The 20071-nt window shown below is 39.5% G+C and overlaps 2 protein-coding genes across 2 annotated transcripts in view; one reads left to right on the forward strand and one right to left on the reverse strand.

Moving 5' to 3' along the window:
* The window catches only part of LOC138167878 (large ribosomal subunit protein uL2), a 241962-nt gene that overhangs the window by 37004 nt on the left and 184887 nt on the right, over positions 1 to 20071 (forward strand). The gene's annotated exons all lie outside the window — the stretch shown is intronic.
* Positions 7579 to 20071, reverse strand: part of LOC138167875 (zinc finger protein 271-like) — a 31393-nt gene continuing 18900 nt past the window's right edge. The window contains exons 2-3 of the mRNA XM_069096855.1: positions 18980 to 19090; positions 7579 to 18127 (exon numbers count right to left, since the gene is read on the reverse strand). Of these exons, the coding sequence (XP_068952956.1) occupies positions 16495 to 17898 (1404 nt within the window). The 5' untranslated portion in view covers positions 17899 to 18127; positions 18980 to 19090 and the 3' untranslated portion in view covers positions 7579 to 16494. The remainder of the gene's footprint in view (positions 18128 to 18979; positions 19091 to 20071) is intronic.

The raw sequence follows: 20071 nt of genomic DNA on the forward strand, positions 1-20071 counted from the left end.
ATACTGCCTGTGTGATTTAAGTATGCTGCAACCGGATGGTAGTATGGTGTCTGCCACATGAACTGAACTTAGAGAGTTCATGTCCTGGTAATCTTGGCTTTAGTAAGTGGGTATTTTTACCTCCTCAAACACTCCATCTGTGATTGATGTTTTCTGCCACTCCATGATTGTATGGTGCTGGCTGACACATGAATATGAACTATAGACTTCATATTCATGAAAGTTCCTAACTTTCAAAGGGCAGCCTTCTGGTCCAGTTCTCACATTTTTTCAGCATGAATTTCAACATTGTTTTATATTTTGAAAAACATTTATTAACTAAGGTAAATTAGGTGACTTTAGGAAAACACTATATCTAACTAAACACTATGTTAGAGGACATTTGTTAACCAATGTCTAGGCTTCAATTAGGTAACTTTCCTCTTTAGCTAATTATTCTTTATCCTTGTACATGGCCACAAGGAGAAAAATGTGACATTTTTCAATAACATCATGATGACAGCAGTTTATTTTATTTAATTTTTTGTTTGTGTGTGTTATTCTGTTGTATTAGATAAAGTTCATTTGATTGCTCTGGCAGTTTGTATTTGAAGGTATTAGTGACAACACATGTCACAGTTACTTAATTTTGTTATCAGATGACGCTCCCAGTTGTACGCCTTTGTGAGCCTCATTTATTGTTGTAGGCCAAGAGCTTCTCTCAGCTGCCAGAAAAAGACATTTAGAAAGGAAATTCAGTGTCTTCCTCCCTCTCCTTAGCACTAAGATCTCTTTTTTCATTCCATGAGGCATTTGAAGTACTAGAAAGATAAGAAAACAGAGTCTTATGATTTAGTTCTGTAAATAGGAGATATGTAGGCTGTTTTCTTTTTTCTCTTCAGATTCTCTCTTCTGTTCCCACTTGCCAACAACTGGGTTGTTAGGGAAGCTGATCAATTTACCCAAGCCCAAGTAGCCTAATAATAAATTTGCTTAAAACCATATTCTCTTTAATGTTACCATATGTTCCCTCCCAGCTCAGCCTATTAGATCAATGTACCTGAAGCCACTTTGCCTAAAACCAATTAGCCTAATGCCAATTTACTTAATGATCAATTCACCTAAATCTTATAAGTATTTTGGCACAACTGTGTGTGTGTGTGTGTGTGTGTGTGTGTAACCTGTTTGTGGTTTGAGCCACATTTTTGCTTCTTTGTCTCACCTCATTTTGAGCACTTTAAAGATTTGTTAACAATGTCTAAGGGCACTCCTGACTAAATCAAGCAATTGTCAAATTTACAACTTTTCATGTAAGACAGGATGGTCTTAACTCCTTATGCATTTTTCCAGAACTTTTGAAGATTTTTGCCATTTTATCTACCCTTGTATATTTTACTACTTTATTGATTGAGAGGCAGTGTAGAATAGTATAAAGAGCAGTAAATGAACTTGCAGTCAAAACTACTTAAATGGGAGCTCTGTTAATACAATTAGTACATATTCAGTGTACATTCATATTAATGAGACATCATCTTTCAGACTGAGGGTGAAGAGATATAATGGATACTTTAGAGACTTCAAAGGTCAGCTGTTCCAGTCTTTCATCTAATGCAGGAATCCCTACAAAAATATCAGTGTTCAGTCAACCTGTACTTGAAGATCTCCAGGGGGCTGTGAACCTCTCCAGGGAAGTTTGGAGGTTTTGCCTTATGTTGAACTAAAATATTTGTAACACACATTGGTCCTAGTTCTGCTCCCTGGGGCCAAGCAGAATACACCCTTCAGATTCTTGAAGAAAGACATTATGTCCCTGGCAAAGTCTTTTTTTTTCCAGGCTCACCATCTATGATTAGTTGAATAGATCCTCATATGGTGCCCCCCACCATCCTAGCTGCTTCTCCTCTGTTTGTGCTCCAGCTTGTCAATGCCCTTCCTAAATGTGGTACCCAGACCTGAACACAGCACACAGTTACATAGCTGGGGAAAGTATGTTCTGGGGTGCAAACTAAAATCTAGTTTTTCCAGCTGCCATATCACATTGTTGACACATACTGAGCTTGAAATTCACTACAAGCTCTTTTTGCTTTTTCACATGATCTTTGTCCTATGTCTTTCATATTCTGTACACTTGATTTTTTTTAACCTGTTTAGAACTGTAGTCAATTTAATTCTGTTACTTGATTATCTGTCCCTCTCAGCTTTAAAATACAAAGATGGCTAGCTATACTTTCAAGTCATTGATTAAAATATTGAATGCAATTTGATGAAGGACAGAGCCCTGTAACATTCCATTAGTGACCTTCAGGGTTATTGGTTAAGTCTGAAAAGGACTTTAGGGTTCATCTAACCCAACCCCTTTATTTTACATATGAGACCCAGAGAAATTAAAAGTTATTTGTCAAAGTCACATAGAAGTTGACCCTTTGAGTCCTGTCATTCATCCACTTCTAAAGTCATTTTTTTATTTTATTACTGTTCAGTGCGCCCCATCTTGATCACAGGTTAAAATAGTTATGGCATTACCTCTATGTCAATCTAATGATCCTTTCCAAAAGAAAAGAAATTATGTTAGTCCAACATGTTTTGTCCTTAATCCATCCTTGTTTTCTGATACCCCATTCTACTGGAAATAAATGTTAAGCTCATAATTTGAAGAATATTCTCTCTTTTGAAAATTACCCAGTTTTCCCATCCCCATTCCCATAGCACCTCATTCATTCTCCATGATTCCTAAAAGATGATTGGCAGTTCCAAATTAATCACACATACATATTCTTACAAGAGGTGATTTATTAAATGACTGGAATTCATTAAGGACAATTAGGAATGCTCTTCTTACATCTTGATTTCCTATTCAATGCCAACCTTTTTTTTTTCTGGCCATCCATTCTGAAAAACATTCTGCATGATTGAGAAAACTGAAGTAAAATGAAAGGTGAGTAATTGTGTCCTCTCTTTATGGTCAGTTATCTTCCCATTTGCCTCAAGGAGTACTCATTCCTTTTTCTTCTTGCCCCTAACATAATTTTTTCTTAGTATTTATTATAAGACTTTGTTCTAAGCTTTAACCTTCCTTGACTATATACTTTTTAAAAAATGCATCCTTAATTACCCATCCTTTCCATCTTTTTATTCTTGAATTTAAAATCCAAGCTCAACAATAAGTTTCTTATCCTTCCACGTCTTTAGGGGACAGAAGCAGGTAGGGAAGACTGGTTCTCCCTATCTTGCCTGGGCTGAAAATGCAGTGGCTCTTCAGTGCCCAATCCCAATCCTGATTGGCAAGGGAGCTTGATTTGTTGTATTTACAACCTGGGCTGGATAGCCCATCCTTAGTCAGCCTGGTGGTATGTCTCTTCAGAGGTCTTACTATATTAGCTTTATTTAGTGTAGACACCATATTGGCTTTAGTCCTACTATATCAGAAAATTTTCAACCTCAAGCAGTCCACTAACCTCAGCCTCCTCAGCAGCAGGAATTACAGTGCATTCACTACACCTAGACACATCAGTTTCTTAAGATATCTATCAAGGAGCTTGTCTTGGACTATAGATCTTAATGACTACTCCAGTTTCCTGAACCATAAATTCCTTCTTAAAAACCATGCAGGTGATGTTGCCCAAGCTTCCTTCCTTCACTAATTTCTAACCTGATATCAAATGTATATAACCTAAGGTAGTTCCTGAGTCTGTGTGGTTCCTTGGGGATAGAGATTTTAAGTTACCCAGTTCTTATATACCTCTTTCCCTTCTGCCACTTCTACTATACCTAAGTCACTAATCTGAAGTGCCCATTTCTTTCCATTACTGGTTTTATCACAAATACCAGGCAAGAGTTTACTATTAGAGTTTAGTCACAAAGGACCTAAGACACTTCCACTATCCTCAGTGGCTTGGCTCCTTCAGAGCCTGGCTTACAATCTTTCCTCCCCATTTCCTGACATCATCCTTTAAAACTTCCATATTTTCCTCAATATCTTATTTAACATACCTCTCTCACTTCAGGAGATCTTTTCGGGGCAGCTAGGTGGCACAGTGAATAGAGCACCGGCCCTGGAGTCAGGACCTGAGTTCAAATCAGACCTCAGACATAATACAAAACTAGCCGTGTGACCTTGGGCAAGTCACTTAATCCCAATTGCCCTACCTTCCCCCCATCAAAAAGCAAAAAAAAAGATCTTTTCCCTCCCTGTCATTGTCACTTATTTATCACCCACATAGACTTCAATCACTGACAGGTTTCCATCACCACTACTCTAAATCACAGAATGTTAAAGTTGAAAGAGATCTTGGACATCAATTTAGAACCAGAGTTCTTAACCTTTGTTTGTGACTTAGTCACCTTTAGAAGTCTGCCGAAGCCTATAGACCCCTTTTCAGGATTTTTTTTTTTTTGCTTTTTGGAGGGGGGCAATTGGAAGATAGGGCAATTGGGGTTAAGTGACTTGCCCAAGGTACCATGGCTAGTTTTTGTGTGTATGTGTCAAGTGTCTGAGGCCAGATCCAAACCCAGGTCCTCCTGACTCCAGGGCCAGCACTCTACTCACTGGACCACCTAGCCGCCTCCAGGATAATGTTTTTAAAAGAATAAAATGAAATACATTCCTTTACAAAGGAAAACAATGATATCAAAATATAGTTCTCAGCATAGTTAAATAATTTCACAGAAGCCCTGAAATCTATTCTTGGGCTCTTTACAGGTCTCTGGATCTTAGATTAGGACCTGCTTTAGAAAACCCCATCAACTTTACAAGAAAGAAAATAGTTCAAGAGGTTGTGTAATTTACCCAAAGTTGCATGGTTAGTGGCAAAGAGAGTTAGGGTCTTTGAAGGCAGGGACTGTTTTGTCAATATATCTCTAGCACTTAGCATAAGTACTTTGTACATAGTGAAAAGTTGAACCCACGTCTTCATATTCTCTAGTTCAGTGCACTTTCTTAGACATCACAGCTGCTTTTATTTAGAGCTAGTGAGCAGATGTCTCTAATTTCATACACCTACTATGTGTGGGGGGTACTGTACTAGGCACAGGGGAAACAGGCAAAAAACAATCACCTAAGAAGTCCAATGAGGGAAACAACATGTAACTGCTAGATAACAGAATAAACTAAAGGTTATCTCAGAGTGAGTCGCTTAAAATTAAGGAGTGGGAAAGGTCTCTGCAGAAGGTAAGGTTTTAGGTAAGACTTGAAAGAAGCCAGGATGAGGAGCATTTCCAAGCATGGGGGACAGCCAGTGAAACTGTTTGGAATGGAGAAATGGAGTGATTTGTGGGAGGAAAAGCAAGGAGTCCAGTATCATTGGACCACAGAGTTGGGGGAGGGTGGCAGGAGTAAGGTATTAAAAATGAAAAGGTAGGAAGGGGGCAGATTATGAAGACTATAAAGAACTTTGAAAGCCAAACAAGATTTTATGTTTGATCCTGGAGGTAATAGGAAGCCATTGGAGTTTATTGAATGGAGTAGTGATAGGTCAGGCCTGTGTTTTGGGAAGATCAGTTTAATGGGAACATAGCTTGAGTGGGGAGACACCTGAGGCAGGGGGATCAACCAGTGGTCCAGATGTGAGATGATGAGGGCCTGCACTAGAGTGGTGGCAGCATCAGAGGTGAGAAGCAGCAAATGAGAGAGATGCCATAGATTGGATACTGGAGCTAAGAATAGAATAGAATCTTTACTCAGTAAAAAAGAAATCCATGTGTTTTTAAGGTTTATCTTCATAGTAGATCTTTGCCCACAGATTACAGCAATTAGTCTTCAAAAACAATCTAATGCTACTAATAGGTTAATGGTATTTTCACAGTGTGTTAATGAAAGATAAGTGACAAAGAGTTGCAAATGGAGAGTTGAGTGTAAACAAAAATTAATGTACCCTTGCATATTTGCATACCTTTGGTGGTGCCTAAATTTTAAAGGTTTTTTTAGCTTCATGCACAGCTTGACTCCCATGATTTTGTTTAGACCTATAGTAGTAGTAGTAGTAGTAGTACTACTACTACTACTACTACTACTACTACACACACACACACACACACACACACACCTGGGTACTCTGGCCCAAGGTCAATGACTTTCAATCCCAATTTTATTCTAAGCCCACAAAGAGAATTTTTGGTTGCTGGTACACTTTTAGTGTTTCACTCATTACATAATCATTTTGCAAACTAAAAAGGTTCCTCCACCCAAAGTAGAATAATGGGATAAAAAGGACTTCAAAGCTATTTATAAAAGCCTGTAAGTGGCTTTTTAGATCACTCCCCAAAGTTCTCGTACACAAAGACCCTTTTCATTATAATGCCTCAGTGAAAGCAGTTGTTATTGTGTCATCGGTTTCATTCTGGGGATCCTTCCCATCTGTGATCCAACATATCCTATTCTTAACTCTGAAAAACTTAATGTGTAGTATACCCCTTCAGAGAATTCCTTTCATCATTTACAAACTTAAAACTGGCAAGGCACTTGATGAAATGTCAGCACTTTCCTGATCAGTTTCTCTTTTGTTGATCAGAATAAGCTTTGTCATTTTCTCCACCTGAAATTATTGGCCAGGCAAGGCATGAAATTATGCAAAAAACTTGCTGTCCTGCAAGTTTAATTCCCCCATCATTTTTTTGTCAGTTTTGTAATCTACATCAGGAATTCATAATTTAATCTCTCTATCACTGACATGGGTTTTTCCTTCATTTATAATTCTCTGCTGTTATATATATGTATTTTCCCCCTTTGTTTTTTTAACAAGCTATATATGCTCTTTCATTATATTCCAGTCATGATTTGTATCCCAACATGTCAGTTATGTTTATTTTCCTATATTAAGATCTTACTCGTACTGTATTTTCCCTTGCAAATTACTGGAAACTTCCACTACTTTTCTTCCCATGTCAAACCTAGTGCTCTTTGGTTTCTGGTTTGGCAATTGTATGTGGGAAATTTCCCCTCTCTTTATTTTCACTTTAAAGCCCTTCAGAGGAGACCAGCAGGTCTCCAGGTTTCATACAGTCCTACATTAACTAACAATCAGTCCTGGCCAAGAGTCCATTTTTTAGCCATTTGTTTATCTTCCACACTCTCCTTTTTTACAGACTACTAATCTTGTTTTCAAATCAGTAATAGTAGTGAAGACCCTATGTGCCACCCCTTCCCCCAAAGTCCTCCAGTTTTTTTTCCTAGAATTCTTTCTACTTTCTTGCTGATAGCATTCATTTTCACATGTATCACCAGAAGTGGGTAGTGGTCTGAGACTTCTCAGAAGGCTTCTGTAACATCCAGGATACATACCTATACACATCTTTCTGTAATGGTCATATTGGAGTATAACCAATATCCTCACTTCTTAGAAAGGAGAACCTTCTACCATGAAGCAGCTCTTCTGTGCCTGCCAGTAATAGATGTCCTTACTCTCTGACACCTGTAGGTCTTCCTTATTTAAATAAGAAAACATATTGACACACCCGCCCTGGAGTCAGGTGGACTTGAGTTAAAATCTCACCTTAGACACTTGCAACTTATTAGTGATGTGATCCTGGACAAGTCACTTAACCCAGATTGCCTCACTCTACCCCACCCCCCCCAAAAAAAAACCCGACAATAATAAAAACATATTGAATTCTATTGCACTTTATTTTCCTTAGCATTAAAATAAAGCAATACAGGATTGGAAAAAAAAAAAAACCTAATCCACCCTCAACATCAGTATGCAGTGTTTTAAGCAAGTGCATGCAAGTAGCCATAGGTATTTCCATTCAGGCTTCAGTCATATACCAACTTCTATACATGTGCCACATAATCTTGATATATACCATGGACCATGGACATGGGTTGCTTAGTAATGCTTTGGCCAGGATTGACTATTTCTTGAAGACAGCAATGATTTTCCATAGTCTTTAATGGCTGGTATTGACAGCTGTTGGAATCCCATGTTGCTGGCCTCCACACCAATAACAAAATCTATTGAGTTTTTTTTGTTTAGGGTTTGGGATTTTTAAAAATCCATTCCATGTAGTAGTTCCATATGTCCTGTGTAAATATTAGAGGACAACAAACCAGGTAACTATGTCCAATCCAAATATCCTCCAAGTAGTAAATAAAAAGCTTGAGAGGCAGGTGGCATAGTACAAAGATTATTGTATTTGGAGTCAGGAAAACTTGGCTTTCAGTCCCACTTCTGACCACTAGCTACGTGGCTTTGCCATGGACAAGTCACTTACCTGCTCTTAAGCCTGTTTCATCTGTAAAATGGCAATAATAATACCTGTAATGTCTACCTCACAGGGTTGTTGTGAGGCTTAAATGAGATAAAGTATGTGAAGTGCTTTGCAAATCTTAAAGCACTATATAAATGTGGGCAAGTGTTGTTATGTTTCTTTGGGTAAGATACAGTGTATTTAAAATAGCAACTACTACTGGAGTTGAGACAAAGCTTCAAAGTGAATTTGTAATCATTTTCATCATATTGTTTTAAGCTACAAGTTCATATACATCCCTGGATACATGGACAGAAGTGAAGAAGCATCCACAGTGGAAGTTTCCATAATTAGAAATTCAATTCTGACAGCTAAAAGTCACTGCCACTTCAAAGTTGATCACAACTTATCAAAGTCTAGAAGTTTCTGACTTCTTTATCCTCTCATCAGCAAGTAAACAAAAGTCGTTGCTGAGTGTGTGCCCCAGAGGTATAGACTCCCAGTGTGTTATTATTACACATCTGCTTGAACACTTGGAACAGTTCTGAAGGTGTTTTCCACATACCACGACTTGCAGTCTGCTCTGACTAGAGGACATGAGCATGGAGGTATCTTGAGGTCTGTAATCATAAGAACTCTCCCCATCTTTCCTTTTCCTAGTGTTTCAGAAGCAGCACATTGAGGAAGTGAACAGGGATAACAGGACAACAGCATTTTACATAAGCTCATCTCACTATTTGTTTCACATGACATACATACTAGGGGGCTACACAGCCACAGTTTGGACACTCCAGCTACCCTGGAAGATACAACATCCTCAGGTGTATCACAAGCACTTATGGGATATTCACATTTGGTTGAAGTGACATTATCTTGATTTGGCTACCATCGTTTGACTAGCATCACCACAGTGATGTTGTGCTTGTGACCTGATGGGTCACAAGTGCTTCCATTACAACATAGTCAGCTTTGGATGATAGGAGATCAGTCATTCCTTCAGTTTTGGTTTGGTTTGATTTTTTGGCCACTGGCCTGTTAACATTACACAAATGCCCATTGGGTTAGACAATTTTGCTTTCTTGCAAAAACAAATTACAGTGGGTATAAGAGCAACATGACCATAGCATGAAACCAAGCCCTATGAGCTCAAGGAGTTTAAGCAAATTCAAACTCAGTCTTGGAAGTTGTAGTTTCTTATTAAATAATCATGTTAAGTTTAAGGTAGACTGCTTTAGAACAATCCAATACCCAACTCGAGTTCCAAGTTGTTCAGGTTCTACTCTGCCTACTATACTGCCAGTAGGAGGGTTTACTCTAGTCAACATTTCCCTTTCCCTTCCATTCCTGGTTGTAAACACCAAACTCCTAACTCAATACCAAGACTCCCAGGCATAGAAGTGGGTATGCTGCCATCTCACTGGCAATTTGGCTACAACATATCCTTGGTCTCAGGCTTCCTTGTCCCAGAAAACTGATTATACTCTCCATCAATGGATCAGAACCTTAGTCTTTCACAGAGACAAACTTGCATACATGGTTCTCTTGTGAGGGTCCCCAATTTTTCCTATGGAAAAGGAAAGTGGTAAAAACGAGGAGACTTGAAACTGCTATTATAAGGATGAGCTGAAGGAATTGGTTGTTTTGTGCTTAGAAAAGAAAAACTGGTGGGGAATGGGAGGAACACTGGGCTGTCATCAAATATTTGAAGGGCCAGCATGTGGAAGAAAGGGTGTGGTTAGGATTTGTCCAAACAGATCAGAACCATGACCAATAGACAGAAGTTACAAAGAAACAAAAATATATGGTGACAGAGGAGAAAGAGGTGGCCCTCCAGCCAACTCCTGTTACTATCAAGGAACTAGAATGTTTCAAGCATTCCCAGATACAACCTCATCACTAGTAGACTCTTTACTTTGACTCTGACAGCTAAGTCACTGCCTCTTCAAAGTTGATTATAACTGATCAAAGTCAGGGAGTTTCTGACTCCTTTATCCTCTCATCAGCAAGTAAAAATAAGTCATTGCTGAATGTGTGCAGCAGAGGTGTAGACTCCCGGTCTATTATTGTTACACATCTGCTCGAACACTTCTGGAACCGTTCTGAGGTGTTTTCCACATACCAGTTTGGTATGCATAAGTGTTCCATTGTATAAATGAGGCCATAACCAATTTCAACAAATAATTCATTTTATACTTGCCCAGAGCTACACCTAGATTCTCACTAGCCTTTTGTGATGAAAACTTGTGACTCTAGTGTCATTTTTCTTTCCCAGGAAAATTCATCTTCCAATACAAAGCTCTCTGCATACTCATCTCAAAAATTAACTCCAGTGGTCTGGACTTATGCAATGAGGATTTTAGCAGGAGCAGCATAACTGTCATCCTATTAATTTCAGGTTGGATATTGGAATAAAATGGGGCATTCTTAAACCACTGAACAGTTGACAAATGATTTACTATGCCCTAACATAGTAAAGATACTGAACAAGGCTACAAAAGCACTTAGCTTCAGTAGACAAGGCCCCTGCTGTCTCCATACAGACATGTATCTGGTTAGCAGGGGAGGGCATGGTGACTTACTTGAATTCAGCATCTACCAGGTCTGAAAGTGTTGACCCCATGATGGTGGAAATTTTTATGTCCTTAGGTGACCAGGAAGCTATGTCAATACAGCCAGAAACTAATAGGAAGCTGCCAAGGGAAGCACAGCATAAAACCTTGTCCCACCCTGGGCCAATCAATTCTGTATTGCCTTTTAGGGAAAATCTAGCTTAATTGGAGGAGGGGAGCAGATAGGAGTTGGAGAAGAACCCTGGTAGATATTGGTTCCATCATAAGGGAAAGAAACTCCTTGCAGTCAAGGTTGTACTCAGCACTCTAGAGGTACCATTTGGAAGGTACCTTACGCTCCATTAGCATCCAAACATCACAAAAATTGGGAGCATCACAAACCACCTACAAACTCAACCAGCAGATCCAGTGAACACAATTTTTATGACTTTCACCAACACATCGCTTGGCAAAATCAATGAGTTAGTATGTTGTCCTGTAAAACAGCATGTCTCCCACTAACCAGCTACCACTGCAGTCATTCCTACTACTCAACAGTGGTGCAAACCTATCTAGATGTCCTAGAATTCTCTCTACAACCAAACCTACACTTAGACCTAGCTGACCACCATCTGAACTGATATGATCCACATACCCAGGGCATCAGTTTCCAATATGTTTCTGCATCTTCATACCTGACCTCCCTAGAGAGACTTGTTGGGAAGTGTTCTATGTATGTTGTAGCCTATCCAGATACTACAGTGGGATCTTAAAAACCTAGCATATGATCATCTGGGATCTCTGGTTGTCATAAGTATTAAAATATATTAACCACTACTTACAGTCACATAGTTATAAATGTACCTGTGCCAAAAACCCCATCAGAAAGCCAATAGGGTTACTACAACCATACATGGTAATCTTCAGATCATTTAAAACCTGAAAACACTGGAATTTGTCACTGACTTACTGATCTCCCATACCAGTAATCATCAACACAATTGAAAATAATCTATTTCATGCCCAGCTGTGGGCCAGCCATTACTTCTGCTGAGCCCACTTTCCATTCCTTAGGGAGATGTTTAGTACCGTAATCACCTTCTCATCCAAATTCTAGTCACTGTTGTCAGTTTTTTGCATTTCTGTTTCATGACATTTGCTCTCCTCCAAAACATTTACCTCTTTGTGACATATTATCCCCTTATCAGTCAAAAGCAAAATGCATAAACTATGCTTTCAAAAAGCACACTCAAATATTTCATCACCATAAATAATTCATTAGAAAAATTGTCCCCAGCAGGATTATACAGGAACTACTCATTCCATTTTTTTCTCTGCAACACATAATTCATGTAAAGTATGGTTTTTACCCCTACTTGTCATGTCATCTCAGTGGTTAATGATTACCAAAGGAAAGTTGGAAGCTTGTGGATCTAGGGAGATCCACAAACAACTCTGAAAATGGTTCACCTAAGAATGAGAGGTCAGGTCAATCATTACTCGGTTAGAAATTCTCTTATAGGTCAGGGACCATAAAAAAGCTGGGCATCCATCTTTGGGAAAACTGGGGGTGAGCGAATCTTTTTCCTGGGCAATGGAAAAAACTGCAGTAATGTTGACACGAATTATCCTTTTCTCACAGGGAGCCCAGTATAGTGGATAAGATAGACCTAGAGTCAGGAAGAACTGGGTTCAAATCCTACCTTATCTCCTTACCAGGTATGTGACCCTAGAAAAGTCCCTGATCCTGTTTTCTCATCTGTAAAATGGGAATAATCATCGCACCCACCTCACAGGGAAATGTGTGTCAGGCAACACCCACCATGTGCTCGGCACCGTGCTAAGCACTAGAGACACAAAGAAAAGCAAAAAGTTCCTGCCCTTGAGTTCACAATCTGAAGGAGAAAGAGCACAGATGACTGTGTACAGACAAGCCATGCACAGGGTGAACAGGAAATAATCAAGGGGGAAGACAATAGAATTCTGAGGGAGTAGTAAAGGCTTCCTGAAGGAAAGCCAGGAAGAGAGAGGGAAAGGGGGGGGGGAGAGACAAAGAGAGAGCACACTCCACGTACTGGGGACAGCCAATGGAAATATGATGAAGTGTCTTTTTCAGGAACCAGCGGAGATCAGTGTCACTGCATCAAAGAGTACATTGTGGTGGTGTAAGGTATAAGAAGATCAGAAAGGTAAGGGGAAAGACAAGTTATAATAGAATGCCAGAGGGTTTTATATTTGATCCTAGAGGTGGGAGGAGGCCATTGGAGTTTACTGAGTAGGGAGATAACCTTGGACCTATGCTTTGGGAAAATCATTTTGACACCTGAGTGAAGGATGGACTGGAGTAGGGAAAGACCAACCAGCAGGCTTTTGCAACAGTCTAGGCATGAGGAAATAAGAATCACACCAGGGGGATAGCAGTATCAGAGGAGAGAAGGGAGCATATGCAAAAGATGTTGGGAAAATAAAATCAATACGCTTTGGCAAGAGATTAGAGGGGGTAAAAAAGTGAGGTGAAGATGACAGGTTACAAGCTTGGGTGACTGGGAAGATGTTGATACCTTCAACAATAACAGGGAAATTTGGAAGGGGGGGATGGAATAAGCAGTTCAGTTTTGGATATGATGAGTTTAAGATGTCTACAAGACATCCAGTTCAAGATGTCTGGTAGACAGTGGAAAATGCAAAACTAGGGGTTGGCAGAGACTCAATTGGAGGCAGAATATACATCTTTAGCCTCTTCTCCCCCAACCCTTCTCCAAGGGAGATTTCATTCTCTGCCAGGGGAAACAGGAGGTTTGGGTATGAGGCTACTCTGCTCTCCTCAGAGACAGAAGGGGTACCAGGGCAAAAGTATATCTACCTGCTCCCTTAAACAGTGTTCATCTAGGGTATGATCAGGTTTGAGTTAACATCAGATTGCTTTGTCATTTTGGAGGGAAAGGAAAACCCCAAGTTCTGTATCTAAGGCTTGACCCCTTTCTTGCTAAATACAAGGTTTACAATGAACATACATAGTGAAAAGCAAAAAAAAAAAAAACCTCATTTCTTCCAATTGTAGCAAAACAGAAATCAGAGAAGGTATGCACAGAAAAATATATACCAGACAATATTTAGTGAAGGAGCTCTCCCATTTGCAGCAAAATCACTCTGAAGAACCAAAAGAGAGTCTTGATTTCACCCAAGGGGAAAACTACCCAAAGTCTCTTGTATAGTTAGCTGGCAATAGGGATATGACGGAGGCTGCCAGCTTCTCTCATGTTTTTCCAGTCTTTTCCTTCAGCAACCTGAAATGTGGTTAGCTTATGCCATCTTCCATCTTGAAACTGCAAGCCAGAAGCACCTAAAGTGACTGAATGCTTGAAGAATTCCAAAGAAGACTTGAAAATTGGAGAGCCCTGAATGGTACTGGCCCCCAAAGAGAACTGAAGAAGGCTGGAGCTCTCTCACATCTCACCAAATCATCCCAACCCTCATACAGGGCAGGGCTTTCATCTCCACCATTAAGGACAATTCCATACCAACGGCCTTTGGAACAGAGATTAAACATGAAAGTCTTTCTTCCCCTCCATGCCACAGAATCCTTGGCTTCCTTAAAGACTCAGCTCCAGTGCCAACTACTACAGGAAGCCTGTCCTGATCTTCCCCAGCTACTTGTACCTTCCTCTCAAAAATTATTTTGTACCTACCTGGCATATGTTTTATTTAATTTTCTTTAAACATGTTATTCCTTCCTCTCCTCCCTCAAAAAAGAAAAACAAGAATGTAAATTCCTTCACAGTGGGGATTATTTCCTGTCTTTTCATTCTCAGCACTGAACCTGGCACATAGCACTTAGTAAATGTTTCTTGATTGATTGAACATGGCAGGACCAGAATCAGATCCCGGGGTATCCTCCATCCCAAATGTCCATTTAGTTGCCAGATTTTTTTTTCATTTCTACCTCCACAACAGCTCATGGTAATCCCTTCTTTCTACTCACATGACCAAACCCTCCTCCCACCCTTTTAGGCCTTCATCACCACTTGCCTGAACCACTGCAGTAGCTTTCTAATTGGTCTTCCTGAAACAAGTCTCTTCCCTCTCCAATTCATTCACCACACAGCTGCAAAGTGATTTCCCTAAAGTGCCAATCTGACCCTTGTCACTCCCCTTCCCCATTTACATATTCCAGTGACTCCAAAATTGTCTTTAGGATTAAACAGAATCTCTTTGATTTGTCATTTAAAGGTCTCCATTGCCTGGCTCCAATACACCTTTCCAACCTTATCATGTATCACTCCCTTTGCTAGACACTTATGGTCCAATCAAACTGGCTGTGCTATTCCTCACACAAAATGCTCCATCTCCCATCTCAATGCTTTCACACTGGGCTGACCCCATGCCTAGAATCCACTCCCTCCTTACCTCCTTCTCTTAGAATCACTTGTTTCCTTCAAGAGTCAGCTCCAATGTCTACATAAAACCTTTCCTGACACTCCATTCCCCTCCAGCTCCTAAGACCTTGCCCAAATTGCCTGGTATTTGTCTAGTTTATATTTATTTTTGCACTTTCCAATAGAATGTAAGCTCCTTGACAGGCACAAACTGTTTCTTTATATCCCTCAGTGCCTCTTCAGAATGCCTTACACATAGTAGGTGCATAACAAATGCCTGTTGATTGATGTTATTAAAGACTTTCTCCCAGGTCCACACCAATTCACTAAGCAATAATAGTAATAAAAATAATAGCTAGTATTTATATAGCATTTCAAAGTTTGCAAAGCACTTTATAAATAACTCGTTTTATCTTCACAATTCTGGGAGGTAGGTGCAGCTGTTATTCTCATTTTACAAAGAGGAGTTGAGGCAGCCAGGGGTGACTTGCCTAGGATATCCCAATTAGGAAATGCCTGAGGCTGGATTTGAACTCAGGTCTTCCTGACCCCAGATCCAGCATTCAATCTACTATACCTAGCTGCCCATAACATAATAATGTATGACTGAAAAAGGCAAAATCTCCTTCTCTGCAGATGAATACAAGGATTAAAAAAAAGGATGTCTAAAAATTACAACAGAGATAGAATGAAGAAATATACTCAATTACATCTTAGAGTTTGGGAACTTAAAATGTTTAAAATATTTTAAAGCATATTGTTTGGTTAAGACTGCATAGCTTAAATGAAGAACTTTTGAAATACATAATAGGGTAAAAATTTATAATATGTGTGGGAGTTGGAGTACAGAGCCATACTTTGAAAATAAGTCAAGACACTTGCTCTATAGTTCAATTCATGCAAAGGGTCCACACTGCCACCTACTGGCAAGCAATATATGCAACATTCTAGGAGGCAAAAATAGTCCTAAGAAAATGGAAATTGCTAAATAAGATTCACTACCTGGAAGATTTGTCATAGGTTATCTCTCTATAATAACTACTTGATGCTTAATAAAGCTGGATAAAGTACTATATAAAGACTTGAACACAATCATTTTATTTACACAGTGTTTCAAGTGTATTCTAAGATGTTGAATAAGAGGTTTCATTTACTGAATGGCTTTCCATAAACAACATATTCATAGATTCCGGTGTGAGTTTTCTGGTATAAAAATTCAAAATGAAGGCTTACTAATGTTTTTTGTAAATGAAGACTTTTTCAACTTCTCTGCAAATGAAGGTATTCTCACATCCTCTGCATTCACAGGTATTCCCTATACTATGAAATCCGATTAATACTGTGTCCTTTCATGGTGAAAACTTCCTATGTTCACAGGATCATAGGGTTGGAACAAACTCCAAAGACATCTATTCCCCCTTGTATTTTGCCTCCCACGGCAACCCATTCCACTTTTTTGACTCTTTCTTTTTTGATGTATGAATTCGCTGATGTCTAATGAGGACTGAATTCTGGCTGAAGGATTTCCCACATTCTTTACACTCATATGGTTTTTCTCCTGTATGACTTCTCTGGTGGCGAATGAGGCCTGAACTCTGGATAAAGGCTTTCCCACATTCATTACATTTGTAGGGTTTTTCACCTGTGTGTATTCTCTGATGTTTATTAAGGCTTGAACCCTGACTGAAAGCTTTCCCACATTCATTACACTTATATGGTTTTTCTCCAGTGTGAACTCTCTGGTGTCTAATGAGGGATGAATTCAGAATGAAAGCTTTTCCACATTCTCCACATTCATAGGGTTTCTCTCCAGTGTGAATTTTTTGATGTTGAATAAGATTTGAGGCATCACTAAAGCTTTTTCCACATGTATTACATGCATAGGGCTTCTCTCCAGTATGAACTCTTTGGTGCTGAATGAAGTTTGATGGATCATTGAAGGTTTTCCCACATTCATTACATTTATAGGGTTTTTCTCCTGTGTGAATTCTCTGGTGTTTAATGAGCCTTGAACTCTCACTGAAGGCTTTCTCACATTCATTACACTCATAGGGTTTCTCTCCTGTGTGAATTTTTTGATGTTGTATAAGATTTGAGGCATCACTAAAGGATTTACCACATGCATTACATGAATAGGGTTTCTCTCCAGTATGAACTCTCTGATGCTGAATAAAGTTTGATGGATCATTGAAGGTTTTCCCACATTCATTACATTCATAAGGTTTCTCTCCTGTGTGAATTCTCTGGTGTTTAATAAGCCTTGAACTTTCACTGAAGGCTTTCTCACATTCATTACACTCATAGGGTTTCTCTCCTGTGTGAATTCTCTGATGTCTAATGAGGTTGTAGCTTTGACTGAAGGTTTTCCCACATTCAGTACATTCATAAAGGTTTTCTCCAGTGTGAATTTGTTTATGTCTATTAAGCAAAGACTTTCTGGTATAGTGTTTACCACATTCATAGCACTCATAGGATTTCTCTGTAGAATGAATTTTCTGATGATCAGTGGTTGTAGGCTTCTGACTGGTGTCCTCTACAGTACGTATTCCCTGTACTTCACTGAGAGTAGAGCTTTGCCTGAATGCTTTCTGATATCCAAAAGATTTACAGGATTTCTCTACCATAAGGTCTTTCTGGTACTTAATTGGGTCTGAATTTGGTTTGAATATTTGACTTATTTTATCATATTCTTGCAATGACACTTCTGAAGAAACTCTGAGATATCTAATAGGGTTTGAGCTCAGACCAACATTCCTCACAAATTCATTATGTTCCTGGCTGGTCACCCTTGTGTAGGGTATATGGTGGATCATTGTCACTGATCTGAAACCTCTCTTCTGGTAAGGTTATTTTCCCATTCTCTTCCCTGCAGAAGACCAACAGTTTTCCTTTGATATGCCCTCATGTTCACCAGCTTCTCAAATTTTGATCCTTGGGAAGTATCCTTTGTAGGTCTCTCTAATATTGAGCAGTAGAACCACATCTCATCAGAAATTTCCTGTTTTGGAGACAATTTCTTATTCTTAGTCCTGGTTTTACAATCTGAAACAATGAATACAAAATGCAGATGTATTAACTTCCTGTCATAAAACTAGTTGTCACATTTGGCTATGATCAAGGTGCTGAAAGCACTTGTGGACATGATCAAGCTTACAGGATGTTAACTGAAAAAGGGATTCAGGAACGGTTCATCACACCATTCCATTTGGAACCATGGGACTTATTTTCTTGATATGCTTTTGGCCTAGAAATCCTGTGCTATGGCTAGCAAATCTTTCCAACTTATTTAGGATTTAGGATTAGAGTGAGGAAAAATTTCCTAATGAACAGACCAATCCACAAAATGAAACTGGATACAGCAGGAGTTCACTGGTTCCCTTTCCTAGAGAGCTTCAAGCTAAGCCTAGCTGACAACTTGTTCAGGATTTCTATATATGTATGAGTTGAACTCAGTGGCCTCCAGAGTTGCTTCCAACTGGGTGATTCTGTGATTCATATTATTAGACTAGGATTATCCATAGGCCTAGCCTGTGGAGATATTTTGATCATCACTCTGTCATCTAACATGCAAAAAATATTCTTCATACTAGTTTCCTGACATCTACAAATCTGATAGGTGTGCTGTTATTTAAGTCACTGATAAAAATATGGCAAAGCACAGGACCAAAAACTGATCTCTAGGTCACTCCACCAGAAACCTGCTTCCAAGCAACCATTAATGACTATTGTTTGGCTCTGGTCATTCAATCAGTTTTGAATACACCTAACGGTACTCTTCTCTAGTTTACATCTCTTTACAGTGTCCACAAGAACAGAATAAGAAATTCTATCAAATGCACTATCAAATGATAAAATCCAATTATGCAATTTGTCTATAGGTTCTCCTTCACTCACCTGAGCAAAAATCTCTCCTCAGGATCCTTCTCCTAAGCTTCCTGAATGACCTTTACCCATGGTTCTTCCCCTCCAGCCAAGAGATCACATCAGGCGTGGTCACTGGAAATCCTGCTTGTGAGGAAGAAAACAGAGATTGCTCGTTTATACTAGGCCCATAGAACTGTCCTAAACTCAGACCCAACCCTTATATCTCTAAGGGATAAGGTAGGAAAAAAAGGCCAATGTCCAGAGAAGCTAGGATAGAAAAGCCCACAGGAGGGCCACTGTACCTGCTCACTGTTCTTAGGCCTGCCTGTGTCCTAGAGGGCTGGTAGAAAAGGAGAGAACTGGTAACTTGAGTATCAAGGGAATATTAATGCAAACATTTTCTTCCCTCCAAGAGGGTAAAAAATGACTACCTCTGGGGACAAAGGGAAGATTTAAATTCAAGGAGATTTAAGGAAGCTGTCCATTTCCAGCTTTGTACAGACTAGGCCTATAACCTAAGAAAAGGAAGTAGAAATGCCTCATCTATTAAACTGAGCTAACATTACTAACAAACTCAGGAAGGAAAGTATCCTATAAATATTGACCTGCTATAGAAATGGTCATTTTTATTATTATTTCACTGTTATTATTAATAAATTACTTGCCTTAACCCAGATGGAATTAAGAATTGCTGATACTTGAAACTGATTGCAAACCCACCTGAACCTTTCAGACACCTCTTTGAATCACTAGGCTAGATGAATGCCAGGATGCTTAGATCTCAGTCCCCCAAGAGAGTGCTTACCCAGCAAGATCATGTTCCTATAATTCTACAGCATCACATTCTTGTAGAGGCCCCTCTGAGCAAGGCCCAGAACCCACCCTTCCTGAGTAAGGTTTATAGCCACATCTGTGAAGTGTGAAGCTCACCAAGATTGGGGGGGGGGGGGAGGGAAGGGGAGGGAAGGGGCCAAGGAGTTTCAAACCATAGTCACAGTGGCAGTCCAACTCACTGGGGCTTGGGGAAGTGAAAAACTACCACCCTTTGGTGGGGGAAGAATGAAAAGGTACTTCTGGGTATGGTGTGTGTCTCTGTGTGTCTGTGTCTGTAAAAGACAATAA

The sequence above is a fragment of the Petaurus breviceps genome, unplaced genomic scaffold, assembly GCF_028583685.1.
Source record: "Petaurus breviceps papuanus isolate PSGF00001 unplaced genomic scaffold, PetGlider_PUasm1.0 318, whole genome shotgun sequence".
Taxonomy (NCBI): domain Eukaryota; kingdom Metazoa; phylum Chordata; class Mammalia; order Diprotodontia; family Petauridae; genus Petaurus; species Petaurus breviceps.